Source organism: Rhipicephalus microplus, chromosome X, assembly GCF_043290135.1.
Source record: "Rhipicephalus microplus isolate Deutch F79 chromosome X, USDA_Rmic, whole genome shotgun sequence".
NCBI classification, from domain to species: domain Eukaryota; kingdom Metazoa; phylum Arthropoda; class Arachnida; order Ixodida; family Ixodidae; genus Rhipicephalus; species Rhipicephalus microplus.
The window spans coordinates 170,456,839-170,478,726 of NC_134710.1; the positions used below are offsets into that span (position 1 = coordinate 170,456,839).

The 21,888-nt window shown below is 43.8% G+C and overlaps 1 protein-coding gene across 5 annotated transcripts in view; it reads left to right on the forward strand.

Annotated features, from left to right (window-relative positions):
• Nucleotides 1–21,888, forward strand: part of AP-1gamma (adaptor protein complex 1, gamma subunit) — a 154,125-nt gene that overhangs the window by 11,498 nt on the left and 120,739 nt on the right. For all 5 annotated transcript variants that reach the window (XM_075878193.1, XM_075878195.1, XM_037428585.2 and 2 more), the window contains exons 2-3: nucleotides 3,316–3,529; nucleotides 14,427–14,693. In XM_075878193.1, coding sequence (XP_075734308.1) covers nucleotides 3,316–3,529; nucleotides 14,427–14,693 — 481 coding nt within the window. The remainder of the gene's footprint in view (nucleotides 1–3,315; nucleotides 3,530–14,426; nucleotides 14,694–21,888) is intronic.

A 21,888-nucleotide genomic window follows, 5' to 3' on the forward strand; every position in this document is an offset into this window, starting at 1 on the left:
AATGTATTCGGCATGGCGTTCTACCCTTTATTATGGGTGCAACAGCTGTATGATACGCCTGTTTAGTCTTGCGCAAAGTTGAGTCTTCGCAGTGAATTTTGTTGAAATTGCGCCGTGCTGCACCAGATTGCCTGACCAGCCTCAAATGTTTTCAGTTGCACTAATTTTGGTGAGAAATAAAGGTCACTTTGGCCACCTGTAGTTTGGGCATCATAATCCAATCCAGATGCACAGAACCTAACCCCTCCATGTAAGCAAAAAAGGTTATCGGTTTTAAAATTTTCTGCCCTTGTTCTATTTTGTGCAGAACACCTTTGTAGCTACTTTCGCCACAGTACACTTGTGCCATGTGGAAAAGTGTACTAAGATTTAGAAGGGGGCCATTAGTACTAGCTGTCACAGAACACAGCACATTTTAAGGCAATAGCATTTAAGAGTTCATTTCTCAGTAATTCCGCTGTTGGTGTCGGTGGTTTCATCCTTAGTTGCGAGCGAAAAAGCAGCGTTGACCGTGAGCGAAAATTATAGATACAAATAAAGATAGGAGCCAAAGATGTTTGCTCTTTGTCTTTCCTCATTCCTCGCCACCTCGGTCATTGTGCGCCTCATTGGAACAGTGGCCACAGTGCTCGGCTGCTGACTGAACTCATACTTTTATTATGATCACGTGACTTGTCACGGTGGTCTTGTGGTTATGGTGCTCGACTGCTGACTCGAAGGTCGCAGAATTGAATCCCGGCCGTGGCGACCACATTCCGATGGAGGCGAAGTGCTAAAGGCCCGTGTACTGTGTGATTTCAATGCATGGTAAAGATTACTAGATGGTCAAAATTTCCAGAGCCTCATATAGTCTCTCATATTCATATCGTGATTTTGGGGCGTAACACCCCAGATATTACTATTATTCCTTGCGGCACAATTTAGGAGTTTAGGTCTCCACCAAAGAGCAAAAGGCAGACTAGTGACTGGGAAGGCAATAGTATGTACGTGTGCGTGTGTGTGCAGTTATCGCTATCGTTATCGCTAACTCTTAAAGGCGAAGGTTAATGGTCCCCCAGTTTTTGTTGCTCATGCAGGTGCGTGCCGTATAATTAGGGCTATGATCGCTTACATAAAAAATTACTCGTAATTATTAAATTATTAATTATTATGATGTTTATGTTATATTGATAAATAGTAAGCACGAGCAAAAGCCAGTTGTCTTTTGCTGATCCCGCTTTCTTGTGCTTTATCATCCTTTTGAATTTCAAGGCCACTGAGTTGGCAATTCGGCATTAGCATTTGCAGTGCCTGTCGAATAATTTTAGAGGCACTGCAAATGGTAGTGTGTAATAATTTTTGGCACTGTGTAGTGGGTCAACTCGCTACCTATATTGAAATAGCATTGCATGCGTACGCTGTGCATGAGTTTGCTGGGTTTGATTGGCCCATACACATTTTTGCTTCCCTTTCTAAAAGTAAGCCTTTTTTGCTAAATTGCTTCAAGGATGTGATTACTTGCCATTAAAAAAGTGTTTTTTTTCTGCTGTAACCTGCTCCAATTTGTATTTTTGTGCTCCAAAAGCAACATTTTGCCACTTCAAAAATATCTCCAAATCGTATTTTGGCTATTACAGTCTAGCTTTACGTTTACTGAAAGATGAGATGGCAACTGCCGATAGTTGCTTTCATAATGTTTCCTGCAGTAAACAGCAAAAAAAGATCTAAGTATAAAACTGCTAATTTCAAAATGGAGACAACCAGTTTGGATTGATATGTGCACACTTCCAGTGCCATCAATATTTGGGTAATAGTTTGACTCTTAGATTGAACTTACAATATGGTTGAGAACACTGCAGGGCTATATATAGTACACAAGCATAGTGACATAGTTTTGTTTGTTATCATTCTCTTTTCTCACCTTTCTCCCTCCCTCCTCCCTAAAATCATGCAGCATGTATAGTGCCATAGAAGAATTTGATTAGTTTTAAATCTCCTCTACAGCTCATCCACACACACTTGGCCTGAAGGGAATATTAAAATTTCTGCATGATTGAAATCAGTGAATTAGCTAATTAAGTGGAGGTATAAAAAAAAAAACTCACGAGGAGTGCCAAATGGTTGTAAATCATGTCATTGGTTTCAACAAGGTGGAGTTGATCATCTTAGTATTCTTAACACCAGTAGAGTTCTTAAAGAACAGTGTTCCTGAAGCAGCTTTTTTTTCTAATTTATCTCTTTCAAGAAAAGAAATAAAACTAGTGCATTAAAATATTTTTTCATCATAAAGCAATATAGTATTTTGCTTTTGTATGCCTATAAACATTTAACTAGCCTTGATTGTCCTAACATTGTCCGTCTGTCGGGTTGTATTATTGGCTGCTTTTGTCTTTTTCTTTAGTCCGTGGCATACCATTTTTCAATAGTTGAAAACCGCATATTTGGCATTCCAAAGATGCAATATATCTGCATAGCTCAACTTGATAATTTGCTTTTTGACGGCCTTTTCAGTTTTTTTAGACTATGGCATAAATTGGTTAGCGAAAAAAATTGTGTTTGTAATAGAAGTTTTTCTGAATGACTACATGTTGGCAAATATGTTGCATACTGACTGCAGTGAGACTACTAAAACGATGGTATGTGATAATCAATGCGTTGTGAAAAATGCAAAAAGCAGAGAAGTGGCACGCAGCTTCTTAGTTTGTCCTGTAGTTTCTTTCGTAGGAGCTTTCACCTGGATTGTACATCAGTGTGCTATGCTCCATTCATAGATCGTAACTGGCAACTTATCACTGCGCCTCAAATGAAAAGTGTATAACCAATGCATATAGCCAGTACTAGCATATGTGTCAAAAACTTTTCGAATAACAAACTCGAGATAAGTTGAGAATCATTCAGCATGAGATGAAACTGAAAATTACAGGTGTAACGTTAAGGCATAAGATGAATGCAGAGTGGACAAGAGAACGAACACGTCAATATTCTTGTTGATGCAGAATGGAAAAGTGAACCTGGACAGGTATGTAATGTGAAGGACAGATAATTGATCATCAGTTGGAGCTATGGCATAAGTATCAAGAAGTAGGAAATATAGGCGAGGATGGCAATAGGTTAGGTAAAGTGATGAAATTGCCAAATTTTGAGGTATAAAATGGAATCAAGTGTGCAGGGCAGGGAAAATGGGAGTTTTTTGGTAGAGGTCTTTGTCTTGCAGTTGACAGAAATAGGCTGATGATGATGTACGCTTTGAAGACTTTTATATTGATATATATTATACTGTCAAGATATGCATAATGTTGAACAACATGCTTGTAGTTATAAAAGCAACTTTTGCAGATTGACAACTGGTATGCCGACGCCTATGCGTCTGCGAGACCTGATTCGTCAGATCCGGGCAGCTCGAACAGCAGCAGATGAGCGGGCAGTTGTGCAGAAAGAGTGTGCTTATATTCGATCAACATTCCGCGAAGAGGACAATACTTGGCGCTGTCGCAATGTGGCAAAACTCCTCTACATTCACATGCTTGGCTATCCTGCACATTTTGGTCAGGTAGGATTCTTTTTTTTTTTTTAATTCATGTAGTCGTCATCTGAAATCTAACATTGGTTCAAAGTTGTTAAGTGCTGCGTGGCCTTAGAGGGTTTCATTCTTGCAATATTAGGTACATTTGAAAAAGAAAGTATTGAAGTTGTTGTAAATAGTGTTATTTTGAATCTTTACTACAAAATGCACCTTTTACATTTTCCTGTGCTGCCTTTGGCCATTTTGGTAGGGGCTGAGACAACTGGTATTGCCAAAATGAAAACCTTCTAGGTGAAGAGATGTTTTGTGACTTTTCTGCTAGGGGAAGAGCACATTTAGCATGACATTGTGGCATTGAGGATTGCTAAGCACCACTTGAGATGTCATAGGTCAAGGGGGCAGACTGGTCTTAGACATCTTTTTGTTTATTGCTTCAGTGATCTTGACCTAACTGCACAGCATTATGCAGTTTATTCTGCTGATTTCAAATATTTAATTAGTATTCCTGTAACTCATCTTGTTCCTGAGATAACTTAAGTTCACACCTTATTGTTTAAGGCTGCCATAGAAAAAAAGTGCCTAATTAAAAGTGATATTTAAGATATGCCAACATAGACTAATCACTATAGATTGAAACTATGGAAGAGTTTTTTGTTTTTAGGTCTTTTTTGGTTATTTTACAGCAAAATGAACTATACATTGTCAAAAGCAGTTGGAATTGTGTTATAATTTTGTTGAGTAATTAATTAAGAAGACTTGTGCTTTAAATGCTGCTCCCATACTTACATTCTTCACAAATGCAGGTTTTCATTGCAAAAAGAATTATTGTTGTACCTGCCCTAGCAGCAGAGATATTGAGGCCTCAAAATCGAACAGTCCTAAATATACTTTTTGGAGAAAAATGGAAAAAACGGAAAACACACAGCTTCTTCAAAAAGCAACAATTATGGTGCGCGCGTTTTGTAATCCTCATAAAGGTGCTCATAAATTAGTAGCAAAGCTTCTAACACATGCCGGCAAATTATAAAGAAGCCTCGAAGTCTGTTCCCCATTTTTTTTTTTGCAGGTTCTGCATGTTAACAGTACCAAGAATCTGGACAGTTAGAATGACATTACAAAAAAATTACCACTTCCTGGTGTGGGAAAATTTGCAGAGAGATGGAAAAATACTTGCAGAAACCAAATATATCAATTTAAAAAAATGAACTTTTTTGTCACTTTTAGGTTCCAAAGACCAGTCTGCCCCCTTAATGGGGAACTTTTTGAATATTGTTAAAACATGCTCTTCAGTAAAGGTTCCCATGAATACGTGATCGAATATTCCCCCGCTGTATGCAGTTGATTTACAATGTCGTACAACAAACTGCCAAAAATAGCTCCTTCTCTGCTTTGTAATGTTATCAACTACACAGTGAGGGGGCCATGTTGGCACTAGTTGATTTGATAAATGGAAAAACTTGCTCAGTAATACTAGGATTGTTGTTTCAAAGAAATAATGATAAATACTTATAAAAACAAAAAATATGTGTTTAAATTTCTGGTTGTGCAGAAAATGCACACTATTTTATTTGTTGACATCTACGAAGTCATTTTATTCTCTGGCATACTCACTAGAGATTGATATTATTAGCGCAATTGTTAGCCTACCTCAAACTGAAACTGAGGTTCTGTGTTGCAGTGTATTGTCATAGGGTCGTGACATGGACGAAGGGAGCAGACTGTAGGTGCAAGATGAAACTGCCTATTTGGCCGAACTTGTGGCCGGTAAACTGAAGGTCAGATTATGGCAATACCCACTGGCACTGATAGCGGCAAATGGGGTCAGTTGCAGTCAACTGACAAGGCGTGAAGCGCGTCGGCATTTATACATGTGCTGTCGAATATTCTAGCATTATCGCTAGCGGCCATGTAGAATAATTTGTAATATTCGTGAAGGGGGTCCAATAACAAAATGATCTGTTACAGTTCTGAAGCTTCTTGAACAGTGCAGGCACGGTTTGCGCTGAAAATTACTGACAGTGTGACGGGGCGGTAACAAAACTTGAGGTGGGAATGTGGCAATATCATGAAATGACTGTGTGGAAAGCTGGAAAATTCGTTAAAATTTGGGTATTTTAAAGGTGTTTTGCTTCCGCTTTAACCTAATAAGCTCTGCAATCGATTTTGTTGAGGCTACAGCCCATCTCTGCATGTCCGTGGCTGATGTTTAAGTGTTTTTCAACTTTTTCACGAGTGTTGAGCTGGGCGTTCATATTTCTTAGCCCGTTATATTGCTGAAAGTTTAGATTTTAGACTGATTATGCTCTGTGGTTTGTTATTCACTTTGTAACTCTCCTGCCATGGAATGCTGTGCTTATTTTGTCCTGATGTGCCACTTTTTTTATAACCAAAGTATTCTCCTTTATTATTGTTTACACTGAGAAGGCACCTTTTAGGGGCAGCTTTCATGTGTAATGGTGGTATATGTATGCCACTTTCCTGCTTCTATTTGCTTATGTTTAGAATTTTATTACATTAATGTATTTTCTTGCATGAAACCCACACAAAAATTTAAATATTTGGCACTAAAGTTATAAAAGAAAAATGCAAATTCTGGTTTGCAAAGGTAGCTTTGGGCATTGCTTCAAAGTTATGCAAGAAAGCTAGCTTGAGGGCAATATGCGAGGATCATTTTCAGAATGTATTTCTCGAATTGTTGTGGAGGACGTGGCTTATACGCATGGAAGTTTGGCATTGTGATGATCAGTGATGTGACTTAAATGACCACTAATTTATATAATAACCCAATAGCTTGAAAATTTGTCCGGGTAAGCAGTTTGCATGGAACTGGCCAGTAGAGACAGTGCTGGGGAGTTCTGCGACTTCATAACGTGTGCGTGCTCTCTCAGTAAGCTTCTTACACTTTAGGTTCTCTAGTTGAGGTATAAGCATTAAAGGGACACTAAAGGCAACTATTAAGTCGACGTTGATTGTTGAATTAGCGGTCCAGAAACTTTGTAGTGTTACTTTTTGCCAAGGAAGAGCGTATTTTGAAATAAAATCGTGTTTTAGTAGTACGCATTGGGTTTGCACACTTCAAATTGCCCGCTTCAAGAAGCGGACCGGCTCACGTCACTGTTTTCGTGCATGTTGCCCAGCTCTACTGCGCGGTCGCCGACACTAGTGGCCCGAACAAAAGTAGCGAGGACGACAACACCAACGTCCATTGATAAACTTTCTGCCGTTGGCTCCAAGATGGCAGGCGTTTTTTGGTTCAACTGGGCCCCGCTAGATATCACGACCTGTCCAGTTTAACCACGCAAAAATTCAATTTTTGAACCACTCACGTCATTCCTCATAGTAACGTCCGGTGGTTCTTTTTTTCTTGAATCAAGCAGAAAGGAACAAGCAGCATTTTATTGCGTCTCTTTATGCACGGAAGGTTCTTTATTTAGTTTAGCTAGATCGATTACTAGTGATCAATTATAGGCGGTTCGTCTCTGTATGATTTTGAGAATTTCCTACTGCGGCGCGTGTATTCTTGTGCATTTTACCTTAATTTCTCTGTAAGTAGGGCACTGCTGTTGATAATATTGTCGTTTTAGATGTTCTCATACATTGAGCTTTCACTCTGATGTAAATTGTTATTTGACTTTAGTGTCCCTTTAAAGCTCATTTTAAACATTTGTAAATAATACTCCTTAAATAAATATAGTTGCTGCGATAATGTGTGAATGTTCTTGTATGCTATGTTATTGTCTCATTCTCATATGAGTTTATAATCCTTCGCATTATTGAAAGGCAATTAGGTGCTGTGTGATTTGTGAGGGCCTTGAGCATAGCCTGTTTAATTTCATAGATGCTAAAGCTAGCCAAATATAAAATAGCTACTTCATTGCCTTCCACAATCTGGCTGCAATTTGTCATTTCCTCAGGGTCGCTGATTATGGGGCATCATGCACGATCTAGGTTTCAGTATCCTCAATGACCCACAGCAATCGACGCGAGTTGGAAACAGTGTATGTAGAGATACCACACCGGTCCTCTCCCTATGCAAAAACACAGAGGGTACCCGATAGTACAACACGGATCACACGGTAGGAAGTGACCATTCCATTCTAGCGATAATCATCGAGATGACCACCAGCAATGTGAAAAAGCAAGCCACAGCTCGCATTACAGATTGGGATAAATTCCGCCAACTGCACAAAGAAACTGCACCGGATTCTGTATCGGACTAGAACGAATGGATACATTTTATGAGTCGAGATGTGGACGCTATAACATAACAAGCAGACGTAACTTCAGAACAGCCATCAACAGATTCACGCGTTCTACATATGTGGGAGGCGCATGAAAGCCTCATGCGTAGGTGGCGGCACCAACGTCGCAACACTATGCTTTGCCGCCGCATCTCTAGGCTCGAACGCGAATTAGAAGCCCACACCGCTGTGCTAGCACGCCAACAGTGGGGCCAACTTTACGGCAGCCTCAATGGTCAGATGGGCTGTAAGAAAACATGGCATCTTCTGCGACACCTGCTGGACCCTGGTCGTAGCTCCAAGTCGGCGGCACGCAAAGAGCTTGCGCGAATTCTCCATCAGTACCTGGGCACCGATGAAGAGCTGCTGGAGGAGCTCATCACCCGCTACATCAACACATTTCAAAAACAGAGCAGTTGCCCAAGTACACTGGAACTGCTAACAAACAGTTGGACGCCGACATTTTGGAAAGTAAGGTTTGTGTAGCGCGATATAAACTGCGCACAACTTCGGCACTCGGTCCTGATGGGGTGACAAAGAGGACGCTGCACAACCTCGATCTAAAGTCGGTAGGGGCTATTACTGAATATATCAATGAGTGCTGGAGGTCCGGCCATTTACCACGAGAATGGAAACATGCAAAGGTCACCTTTATACCAAAACAGGGCAAGAAACTCGACTTGGAGAATCTTCGTCCAATCTCGTTGACCTCTTGCCCGGGCCAACTAATGGAGCATGCTGTGCTCTGTCACTTGCAAAATTTCACGCAAGAGCACCGCCTACTTCCCCCCACGATGCTGGGCTTCAGGGCCCATTTATCCATTCAGGATGCGCTCATCTAGTTAATCATGATCTCCTATGACCTGGGAGTGGCACTAGCACCAAGGCTTTGCGCGGTCTGGACCTTCACAAAGCATTTGACAACGTGAAACATAGTACCATTTTAGGCAGTTTGTCTGAACTACGTCCTGGAGATCGCACATTTAACTATATCCGTGCTTTCTTATCTAATCGAATGGTTAACCTTTCGGTGGGTGACCTGTGTTCTAAGCTCATCACTCTCAGTGACTGCAGCACTCCGCAAGGAGCAGTTTTGTCCTTTTTTCTATTTAACCCCGCTATGAGGTCACTGCCTCCCAAAGTTGACACGATACCCGGCCTTCGATATACCCTCTACGCAGATGACATCATGCCCTGGACGATGATGGGATCCGATGGTCAAATTGAGGAGATTCTTCAGAGGGCTACCGACGCAGTCGATCAGCACATGTCAGATGCAGGTTTGGAGTGTTCACAGAGCAAATCGGAGCTGCTATTACTACGACCTCCAGACCGCTGCAAAATTAAGACTCCACTTTCTAGTATTAACGTGTATGTCAATGACACGCCAATACCGTAGGTGGCCCACATGAGAGTACTCGGGCTCATTCTGCAAACAAACAACCATACTAACATTACGCTACACCGTCTCACCGTAACGGTGAACCAGATGGCCCATCTTATATCTCGAGTGAGCGCGCGCAATCGAGGCATGAAGGAGAAGGAACTGCTACAGATAATCCAAGCCTTCGTTTTATCATGCTTCACGTATGCCCTTCCTTATTTGCACCTCCATCAGTCTGAGTGAGACTAACTAAACCGGCTTATACGCAAAGCGTATAAGGTGGCATTGGTGTTCCCCCGAAACACCTCGACAGAGCACCTCCTAAGTCTTGGGCTGCATAACACCTTAGAAAAACTTTTTGAAGTGCATATTACGGCGCAAATTCACTGATTACAGGGAAGCAGCATGGGGCGTTGGATCCTTGCCAAAATTGGCCACGTGATATCTCCTACAGGTAATGATTCTGCTGTCATCTCCCCCAACATCAGAAAGAAATTGCTTATAAAACCACTGCCAAAGAACATGTTGGCCAACCATCATGACGGTAGAAGGAAAGCAAGGGCCAAATCATTGCACAAAACATACGCGTCAAACCCAACCGTTGCATACAGTGACGCCGCCCAATACCGAGAGTTTACCAAAGCATATGCAATAAGCGTAATCTCTCTCCCAGGCAACAAGGCCAATTCACCTCAAATTAAAACGGCTGCTTCCGTCTGTGTGCTGAACACGACAGAAGTCGAGGAAGCAGCCATAGCGCCAGCAGCAGTAGCAGCAGCAGTCGGATTCACCACTATACTCAGCGACTCAAAGGCTGCTATATCTAACTTCGCACGTGGGATTGTGGCCCCCACAACTCTGCATTTACTCTTGCCCAGACTCTTTACATATACTGAGGAAGATGCACTATGCTCCATTGAGCTGGTATGGGTGCCGGCTTATGCGGAGAACCCAGGAAACGAGGCGGCTCACCAATATGCCCGAGGATTCGTCAGCCGAGCGGTGGTACCCGCCACTGATTCGGGAAACCCTGGTGAAGCCTTGACATCCTACCATGACATCATGCAGTATTACCATCTTTCGAGGCAGCCCAAACCACCCCTGCACCATAAGCTAACTAAGCGCCAGGAGGTTATTGGTGCCGCTTACAAACACATTCCCATGCCCATACATTTTTGCACGTATATACCCCGACACGATTGATCCGCATTGCTTGCATTGTGGCTCAATCGCTAAGCCCAGTGCACACACGCGAAGAGGTACGAGTGCCCAAAGGGACACAACGGCGGATCTCACTATGACTAAAAACGCCTTGGGTGCGACGTGGCATAACACTTTCGACAATCTGGGTAGTGACCATATAATTCTCGTGACGACCATACCACGTGAGAACGACGCAACTCGGTCATCCAATTGAGCGAAACGGCTTGTTGACCCGGACAAATTCAGAGAGATAAGACGACATCAGTCTTCCCCGCCCACATCGGACATACAGAGCTGGTGTGAAAACGTAATATGGAGCGCCCAGCAGGCCACGCAGGAATTGCAGACAGACCTTCCCATCGACAGGCTAGACAGTAAGCTCATACACCTATGGCAGGCGAAAGAATCACTTCAAGCGAGATGGAGGAAGCAGAGACACCAAAGAGGGCTAAGAAAAAAAGATCGCGCAACTAAACAGGGACATTGAGGCTTATTGCAGGCAACTTAACGAGCAACAATGGGAAGAAATCTGTAGAGACATGGGCAGGCTGCTTGGAGCTTCCCAAACGTGGAAGTTGCTACGGTTCATTTTAGACTTGACAAATACTAAAATGGAACAGAGGCACACCATTCGCAAATTAACACACAATCACAAAGGAAACGAGAAGCAGTTAATCGAGGATCTAAAGGCTCTATACATTGCAGAGACCCCACCTTTATGACACCCAGATTACTCGGGAGAGGCTAACCCAACGCTAGACCGGAAATTCACCACGGCAAAGATAAGAGCGGTATTTCACAAATTAAATTAAAGGGCCACTCACCAGGTCCCATACCAAATTTTTGTTAGACAGTGGAAGTTGTTGGGTGTCTGATGAAGAACATTTTGTCACAAAAATTTTTTGAATCGGTTCATCATGAGCGGAGAAAACGGGTTTTTGAAGCGGCACGAAACGATGATAAGAGGAGGCGAGCTCGAAACCCTTGCCGCTCTTCCGCGTAGCCTTCGCAAGCCAAATCTCTCCCCCACCCTTTTAGGCATCCGACCGAGAGGTCAGGTGCGCATGACGTGCCAAAACAAGTCCAACCCCCGAGCATGCGAGCGGCGTTGCTTTGTTGACCAGCGTTATTTTGTGGTCTTCTGCCTGTTTCTGTGGGATGGTTAGAAATCACTGGCTTAGACGTGATAGAATAGATGAGCACAATGATTGCGCGAATGCGTAGGAGTGTTCCACGGCGATCGTCTGCTCGATGCGCTGACCGCGGGTACACGAACGCATGCGAAACGCCGACACATTAGCCCCGCATCTCGTTGCAATTCATGGGAGAAAAATTGAAAAAAGACACTCACATTTTCTTATTGTGTCTCATTATTTATCTAGAGCTTTAATAATCTCTTCAAGCAACAAATTACATGAACTACGCATGTTGTGTTAAATAATTTTCGCCATGTCACGTGCCACTGTCTGCAACATCAGAGCAGAGTCGTCCACGTAGAGGACCAACGTCGCTGCATTGCTGTGTACCTAGGGCCATTCGTACGCGCATGTCATGCCCTCATTCTCTGGGCGCGCGCCGGCAGAAGGGAGGGAGAACAGCATTCATCTTGAAATTTGACCCATGTCCGCGGCGCGTAGCGTCGCGAATTTTCGCAAGCGTGATCATAATTGCCTCGTCTACGCATTGCGCTTGTCAGCTGAAAATTGTCAAACCTGGTGAGTGGCCCTTTAAATCGGCTCCAGGGCCGGACGGTGTAACGAACCGCATGTTCCGAAACCTCGACAAGGACTCTGTAGAATTCTTAAATATAAACGAGTGCTGGATCAGCGGCGAGATACCAGAGTCATGGAAAGAAGCCACAACAATCTTAATTCCTAAACCAGGCAAACCAATCAACAAAATGAACCTCAGGCCTATCTCTCTCACGTCGCATGTGGGAAAGCTAAAGGAGCATGCCTTCTTCCGTAGAGTGAACGACTACCTAGAGAATGGTGGTCGCTACCCAGATACAATGCTAGGCTTTAGACGGCATTTGTCTTCACAAGACTCCATGCTGCAAATTAACCACCAAGTACTCGACCATAAATCTTGATCCACCTGGGCCATCCTTAGACTGTATTTCAAAAAAGCATTTGATAACGCGACACATAGCGCTATTCTATCTCGAATTTCTTGTCTAAACATGGAAGAAAGAGCGTACAACTATGTTAAAAACTTCCTTCCTGTACAGCAGGAAAATGAGGATCACCATCGGTGATGTTAAATCAGACCTCTACGAGTGTGGCAGCAGGGGAACGCTACAGGGCTCCGTGATTTCGCCAATGCTTTTTAATTTGATAATGGTAGGTCTACCGAAGGAACTTGATAAAATTTCGGGAGTTCATCACTCCCATGTATGCAGATGATATTACCATCTGGACAGCCGATGCTAATGAAGCTACATAGAGCAGAGGCGTCAAGAAGCCGTAGCCACGGTGGAGAGATACCTAGAAGGTACTGGCCTTAGATGTTCGTCAGAAAAGTCGAAGCTCTTTCTATATAGACCCACGCTTAGAGGCAGACCCCCAAAATTGTACGCATGTAGTCGCGAGTACGAAGAGATTAGTAAGCACAGCCGATGGCAGCATATAAGAGTCCTCGGATCGATCATTGAGTCCAAAGGAAGCAATGGGAAAATTATCCACAAGCTACAAACTAAGGTCTCCGATGCTATGAGGTTAGTGCGCAGGGTTGAAAAAAAGACGCTGAGGCATTGGCGAGACCAGCGTCATGCGCCTAATACAGGAGTTTGTAATTAACCATGTTGCATACGTAGCAGCTTTCCACAATTGGCACACTGTAGAGAGCAACAAAATTGATGCCCTGATCAGGAAAGTGTACAAACAAGCCTTAGGCGTCCCATAATATGAAAGTACGGAACTACTCCTGAAACTAGGCGTTCACAACACGCTAGATGAGATTACCGAAGCCCAGCGCGTCTCACAATTAGAAAGTCTATCAGCAACGAAAACGCGCAAGAACATATTAGCGAAATTCAGTATCACATACCACGTTAAGCACGGCGAAAAACGCGACATTCCCACCTACATTCACTCCAAAGTCGTAATAAACCCGCTTCCTAGAAATATGAACTCCACCATGAATGCAGAACACAGACACCAGAGAGCAAAAGCGCTGCTCAAGACACAAGGGACAAGTGAAAAGTCTGTTCGTAGATGCGAGCCCGTACGCCAAGAAGAAAGCGCATGTTGCAGCGGCTGTAGACGCGACCGGAAACTGGGTTAATGCCTGTACTGTCTTTACGACACGGATTGAGGAAGCCGAAGAGGTGGCCATCACCATGGCTCTCACTTCCAAAATACACCGCTTCATTCTGATTGACTCTCAGGTTTCAACTAAGAATTTTGCGTGTGGACTCATTTCGCAAAGCGCCCTAAAAAATCTAGCGAGGAACCAGAAACTGATGGGTTCGGAGGAACGTAAATATCTAATCTGGTTCTCGGCGCACACAAACGCGACCGCCAACAACCTGAACCAGACGGTTCATGCGCTGTCGCGAGATTTAACCTGCTGCGCAGCCCAAGGGGTGCCCTCATTGGGAGATGCTGCTGCCAAAATCGAACCTGTATTAAAAGACAGAATCTCCAGCTACGCAGAACATACCAAGTATCATCATGACTTGAGATCTTCCCTCCACCTCATCCAAAATTAGATCGAAAGCAGGTGACAGACTGGCGCAAATTAAAAACTCGTTCTTTTCCCAGCCCTGCTCAGCTACACAGAATGTTTTTAGCACTTTACCCAGACTCTATATGTAAAGCCTGTAAAGTAGAAGTGACCTCCCTGAGCCATATGCTCTGGGGGTGTCCCGAGAAGTAGACTCCCCAGAATCTCCCTGGGAGCGCTGGAGTACAATGCTGCTCAGCTCCGAAATAGAAGACCAAAGCAGGGCTGTCCAGCAGGCCAGGGAGGCTATTGGAAGACAAGGTCTTCGAGCCTCTATTTGAGCGGTCTGGCCTTGACCAGCAACTAGCCGGATTTCAAAATAAAGTTCTTTGATTCATTCATAAAGTTATGTTCTCTCTCTCTCATGCAGTTGGAGTGCCTGAAGCTGATAGCATCGTCCCGTTTTACGGACAAGCGTATTGGCTACCTGGGAGCGATGCTTCTCTTGGATGAGCGGCAGGATGTACACCTTCTTATCACCAACTCTTTAAAGAATGATCTGGGCAGCCAAACTCAGTTTGTGGTTGGCCTAGCACTTACTGCTTTGGGCTCTATCTGCTCGCCAGAAATGAGTCGTGACTTGGCTGGTGAGGTGGAGCGTCTTCTAAAAACGTCAAATGCCTACATTCGCAAGAAGGTAGGTATTTCGCTGTTCACTGTATGCTTCGTTCATTGTCCACTGTAGAATTTAAGCACTTTATAAGAAAAGACTAAAATGTATGTCTGAATTTTTTTCTCTTTAATGAGCAAAGCTCTGTGCCGGTATGCTTCTAGAGCTGGAGCAATGTCGTTATTAGCTGTTGCAGTTATTGTATCAATGCCCCACCCCCATCTCTTGTCCCTAACCCCCCTTTTTTGTAATGTTGAGAATTTTGTATTGTCTTTTTCTGCAGACTCTAAGTAATTAAAAAAATTTGGTCAATTTAAAGAAGTTTTAAATTTTTTGTTAGCTTACGATGTTTTCAATGCATTTTAACTCTTGCTTGATTTAAACTGCCCCACTGTGAAACTCCGGTTAATTCAATCTTCTCGCTTGTTCATGGCTAGAAATATTTACTGCTTGTGTTGTGTCTAGCTGAACATTTCCATTTTTATCTAATAAACAGAGGCAAATGAAACTGTCTGCAAGCACTGTCGACCCACATGCACCAGCAGTCACATTCTGATTTTAAAGAATAATAATAAAAGTCACAGCTTTGCCGCAAAAGCAAAGCAATGAATGCGATAGCAAAAATTTGAAGGGTCATGCGCAGAATGGAAAGCCAGTCGAAACGTGCCCCGCGTTTCTCGCGCACAAATTGCACACGAAACGTACTCACAGGTATGGATACACGCGAATAAGCGTCTCATTTGTTACTTTGCCGATTCTGAAAAGCATGGGCTTTTCACGAACGGAGACTGCAACAATTGCAGTGACCTTTGTGTACCCGGTAAATACAGCAGCTAAGGCGTACCATCCAGTCAAGGCGTATGATCCTCCCCTCCTTGCCATCGCGAGATAAGGGTGCGCGAGGGAGCATCGCTCCCCTTCTCTAAGCTGGGCAAAGTACACGTAGGAGATTAGAGCGGGCGCCGCTGCGCGATGTGGCGAACTGCGCGATGTGGCGAACTGCGCTCATTGTGCCATATTTCTGGTAATGCTGAAAACACAGCAGCGGCAAGTGGTAGATATAAATAGCTTGCCATTTGAACGATGAAGAACGTTCTCCGGAGTGGCTCAGTGGTTATCACCTCGTTTTCATGACGCAGAAGTCTCACGTTCGATTCTGCACGCCGTAGTGCTTTTTTCTAGATTTCTTTCTTGCGTTTTCATATATTGTGAGAGTGCTGACACCTTTTGTAAAGTTGTTTGCGCCGCGTGGCGCATGTGTCACGCCCAAAAGCCACATTTCGGGGGTGACACCGCCAGGTTATAGATGGCGTGGTGTTCGCGTTGAGCACCACTATCATGATTATGGTTGTTACAGTGGTAGCGCCGGCAGTGACCCCTGGCGGAAGGCGGGCTTTGGTGGCGGGCGAGGGTTGAGTGAGTCTTCTCTCGTGGCGGTTGCCGCAAACGGTTGTCTGTTGCGTGGGTCCTCGGTGCTCGGCACCGCGGCAAAACAGACAGTGTTCCAATAACAGAAATACACAACACTTTATTGCCTTTGGCGGCACCCCGAACAACAGTACAACGTCCGCTCCCAGGACGCGGAGAGCAAAGGCACCCGCACGCGGACGTTCACGATAAGGGGAAACCGCGAGCACGTCGCAGCTGTCAATGGCGAGATTTGACATGCTGGTCGGGAAAAGGTCCCTCACGGCTATGCTGTGCACTCTCACGATGGCCACTGGGCCTGGTCGCGAGTGTTAGGGCAAACCTCGTATGCGTAGGCCTACGGCAAGTGCGGCTCGGTGTGGTACGACCACTTCAAGCACTAGGCACCGCTGTTGGCTTAGCGTACAGTACCGAAGCTAGCACTCAAGTAAACACGCCTGCCGGGATGCCAAGGCCCCCAGGGCAGGCTACAGTCCGGGGATTCCCAAAGGGGACAGGGAAGAAGGAAACACGTGCTTACCCGGCGCCGACCATGGAGGAGAGAGCGCCCCTCCCGGCGCGCATGTGACTCGGCCTCTCGAAAACACATGCCGCGCCCGCACGTGACGCCATCTATCGCCACGCGTCGTTGCCAGAGCAACGGGAGAGGAACAAGGATAGCTGCCGTACGGCGGAATGCCCGCGAAATGGTCGCGGGCGCGCCTCGGATCCCCACAATATATAGATACGTATACATATATGGTGAATGACATCGACGCCGACGCCGGCTGAAAAATCCAGCCGAGAGTGTCCATATAATTGCTATCGCAATAACATAATGAAAAAACGAGGCTATCGTGTCTTGGTCAATCATGAGTCGAAAGCTTGTCAAAGTAACTTTCGCCGCAGTACGCTTGTGTCTTGCGGAAAAGTCGTAAGATTGGGAAGTGGCTACCAGCTCTCGCAGGGCGCGACACATTTTTGTCCCTTAAATGAACACGGATGCACACTTTGTATAATAAAGACTACCAGTATGATCACTGATTTCTAAAAACTTTACTGGCAGTTGTGCAAATAAGTATATGATGTTGCTGCTACCCTGAGAAACAGTAAACATCACCATGTAAGTTGGTCCGTTGCCCTGAGTTATAATTATGAGAACTTAATATTATTCAAACAAAATCCTGAGGTTGTTTATCAAAAGTTTACCGTATTGCAGTTGTGGAGTCAAGTTTTGTGGAAATAATGCTGTTTACAAAAAAAAAAAAAAAGTTTTAATCTTGGAACGTTTTGTCAAGTCTTCTATGAGGAAAAGAGGCAGAAGGGGTGTTTGCTTAGACAAGTTCTTGAAGAGGGTGAAAATAGGCAACAGGAAAATCGCTGTATTGCAAAAGAAACTGATTCTGATTTGCTGTGACTAAGTTTTGAATGCATTTGCTGCATGTCCTCAATAATAAGATGCTTATATTTATTTATTTATTACAAATACTTTCAGGGCCCGAGGGTATTACAGAAAGGAGTGGGTAACATTAATATACACAAGTGTGCAATAATACATTGACTATAAATACAAATTAACAAAACACTATGTCTTGAATGGAACTTTTGAAATTAGCATTACTAATTGCTACGATGGAGGCGGCAAAGTAGTTATATTCTCTGCTGGTCTGCGGGATAAGAGAGTGGCCGTTTATGTTAGTACAGCATAATGATACACCAACCTTAAAGCCCTGGTTCACGTGGGATGAAATTTATTCAGGTTGGAGGAAAAGATGGTTTTATAAATCTTTATTGTGATCACAAAATTTATGAAACACACAAAGACGAAGACACTTATGACGTAAAGACAGATCAGGCAGCTGTAGTGTATTATTCATTGTAGATACAGAAGCAGTAATTCGACAAGATAAGCCGGGCGGCACGATTTTGAACAGATTTAAGTGTGTTGATTAATGCAGTTTGATTGGGGTCCCAGTGGGTTGTGGTGAGTTTTCCTGTTGAGGAAAACGTCATTTTCCTCAACAGAGTGATTATCAGAGTTGTTTAAATAGCCTTCTGTAAATAATTCTAATTCATTTGTTATTGAGCTTCTATCAGCTCTATTGAAGTCTCGTATTATTTTTTTTGCCGTGTTTTTAGGGTAAAGTGAATCAGTGAATGATCACTTAATCCTGGGAGGTAAGTTAACTCGGAAAATAACTCTGGAAGTGTAGTAAATATAAAGTCAAGAATACTGGAAGACGTTGCAGTTGTACGAGTTGGTTCATGAACAAGTTTTGCAAGATTAAAGTCATCACAAATACTAAGGAACTGTGTACATTCAGAGGAAACATTTTTCGCATCATTAAAATATTTACCCCATAATATTGTGCAAAAGTGGAAGTCACCTAAAATGAATACAAGTGTATTAAGAAACCTAACTACAAGACTACTAAGGACATTGTAGAAGTCATTACAAAAAGACAGTGAGGCACCTGAGGGATGGTGTGAAGCACATAAAATAAATGCACTATTTGCAAAAGGTACGTTTACGCTAACCAGTTCTAAAGGCGATACAGTCCGAATAGTTGACGCGAGCATATTGGAAACGGCAATGAGAACACCACCCCTGAATGGACATCACGGTCTCAGCGATATATGTTGTAATTCTTTTCACACTAAAGTATTTCAATGTCCTTTATTTTAGCGGAGAGCCAGGTCTCGGTTATCACAGCTATATTAGCTGAGCAAGAATCGATGGCTGATTATAACGTGACACGTTGGTTAAGAACACTTTCTGCATTTGTAAAGAGTAGTGATACATCGTTCTCATGATTCTTAAAGGTACCTAGATACGATGAAGTTGCTCTGCCGTTGCCCCATGCGTGCGTTATAGCGGCTGGTTCTATTTCATACACCGAGTCTGTGACTGTGCAGCAAGCATACGATTTGTTATTCATGATCAGTCTATTATATCGCAGTGAACCTGACTGGCCCTTTGACTTACTAAATTCAATTAATTTCCTGCATGACTGACAGGTCGATCTACAAAAATCTTCCCGACAGTTATGCCAGAAGTTTTGACTTTGCTTATCTGTGAATATATTGTGTCTTTCTGCTTCGTAGGGGAAAACTTAACAATAATAGGCCGCGTTTTGATGGCATTAAACCTGCCTAGTGTATGTGTTCTGGAAATATTGCGATCCAATATTTGGAGGTCAAGCTGTTTTATAAGCAGTCAACATACACAGCTTTCAAACTGGGCCCATGTTTCAGCTGAGTTGTCAGGGATGCCATAAAACAAAAGATTGTCATGCCTAGAACGGTCTTCTAAATCATCGAAACGGGACTGTACAGATGCGTTCTGTCTTTGAACTGCTTGTGACGCTATGTTCGAGATTTCCGTCTCGGATCTATTGCACTCAACATTTTCAACAATATCCTCAAGAGCAGTCAGCCAATTCATCGCGTCGCTAACTTTGCGTGCAAGTGCTTCTTGATTGTCGTTCAGTTCATGGAAAGCATCCATCAGTTCCTTGTGGCGTGTGTCAACTTTTTTAGAGAGGGCAGCAATTGCAGCTAGTACTTCACTATTACGGGGACCGGGATTCATTTCAACGTCACTGCAGGCCAGAAGCTACTTTGTAACACATTCACATACTGTTCAGAGCTGTACACTAGGACACGAGACAAGCAGCAAGCAAGTATTACTCGTGCGCTTGGAATAAAGCGTATAGCTATTTACTAATCTGCACATGGTAGAAAAAGGGATTCGTGAGCGATGACTGCATGGTTATCGCTCTCCCGTGCCCACTGAAGACTGGCCATTGAAGTGTGGTTTTTATATGTCATTGATGACGCCATTTCACTGTCAGTAGCACAAAGCGTGGTTCTGGGCATGTCCAGGTCGTGTTTATCATTCCAGCACTTGATCGTCGGCTCCGATAGCACTAGATCGGGCAGTGCCAGGGCTGATGTGTCCCCTACCATTCCAGGAGATGGAAAAAGCCACGGTACAGGTAGCATGGAAAGCTGCACATAGTAGGAAAAGGGATTCGTGATAGATGAATGCATTGTTGTCGCTTTCCCGTGTTCACTCTGGAAAGAAAGGTGCTCCGGAAAACATATCTCTGGAAAGAAAAGGGCTGAGATCAAGGTATATAAAGAAAGTGCAGCCCCCTCCCCCTCTTGCTTTAAAAAGGCCTTTTTTGTCTATCTCATTGGCAATATGGCTGTTTGTAAAGGGTTAGTGTTAGTAGACTCTTTTAGCGGATAGATTCTACAGTTTTCTCCCGTTTTGCTCGAATGCTGAACATTAGCGGAGTAAAAATGTGACTTTCACGTTTTCGCCATATGTCTTTCGAGTCAAGCCAAAGCAGAGACCCGACTTTTGCATTGTGTTGCTGTCTGAGAATGAAACTCTAAACTACATGAAAAAAAAAAACGGTTACACTCATTTTTTAGCAATAAAAAAAATTTTATTTTAAAACATGAACTAACTTATTTGGACATTATGATTCCGGCATGGAACTGTTTGGAGTCGCAGTAGTGGAGGCAGCCATTTGGCTTGGTTTTGCTCCTCGCGTGGTCTCACTGGCTGTGCATTCATGCTCTGTTCACAGTCTGATCTCAGGCAGACTGAACATGATGGGCTGATCACGTGCTCACGTATGAGTGTCCAGTGCATGCTCAGTGGGGCTCCACCTGCTGAGTAGAGCAAATTTGTGCAGTGTCAGCTTAAGGGGTATAGTGCAGAACTAAAATTCTTACCTACTAACCTCTTGCGCTTTAGCTTGCACTAATGCAGACTAGTGTGTGACCAGCATTAGTGCCACTTCGGCACAGTTGTATCAGAAAATCATAATTGCAGGAACACAAAGTGCCATGTAGTGAAAACAGCACCGCTGGGCTGTGTGTGGTTTGCGGGGCACTGGTCTGAAAGGGTAACTTGTGTAATCTTATCTTGTAGGCAATCAGTGCCAAGGCTGAGTGAGCCGTGATGCGTAGTGTATAAATATATGCCGTATTTTCTTGCACCTAATGTGTGACGTTGAGGTGTCTCAAAGCATTGAAGTGTGAGCAAATGCGATCTGTTTGTGCACTCCTTTGTGCACTTGTCATCATTACAACCTTGCAACAGCCTGCGTTCACGGTTTAGTGAATTATGGTGATATTTGTCTATGTGTGTGACACCCTGCTTCCTATTTAGTTTGTAAGTTAATGTTTACTGCATAGTTGAAAATTTTGTGTTTCGCGAAACTGCAGTCCTGTTTCCTATTCAAAAGGAATTCTTGATGCAGACCGTGTGAAAGTTTGTCGCAGTTTGGTGTGCTGACGTCATTGAGACCTGCACACACTAGGTGGTGATAGTTGTACCTGGCGGCTTGTCGTTTTTGGAGCTCTCTGAAACTGAAACTGGTCAATAATGAGGGGCCTGTAGTTATCTCTCGCCTGCTGCTGCAAACAATGTACCGTGTTAGGACTAACAGGCCCCCAGCAACACGTTGCAGCAAAAAAAAACGAGAGGCCAAAGTTTTTGTGGCGCTTCCCGACGACCACGATTCTGTGCTATGTGAAGACCGTGAAGCAGTATTGGCCTGCTTTTAAAAGGAAGGTGATCTCTGCTGCCAAACCCATTGGCAACCTTCGTGAAGCAACTACTGCGAGACTCTCTTGCGCTGAGCTTGTCGTCGCCCCAAGAGGACATTCCTCCTGCAGTCGCCTGATGTGTGCTTAAATAAACCATTTAAGGACTATATCAAGTGCATGCGTATGGCGTGGATAAGGTCTGGAGGGCCGGAAGTGACCCCTGCCGGATGGCTGAAAAAAGGCCTGG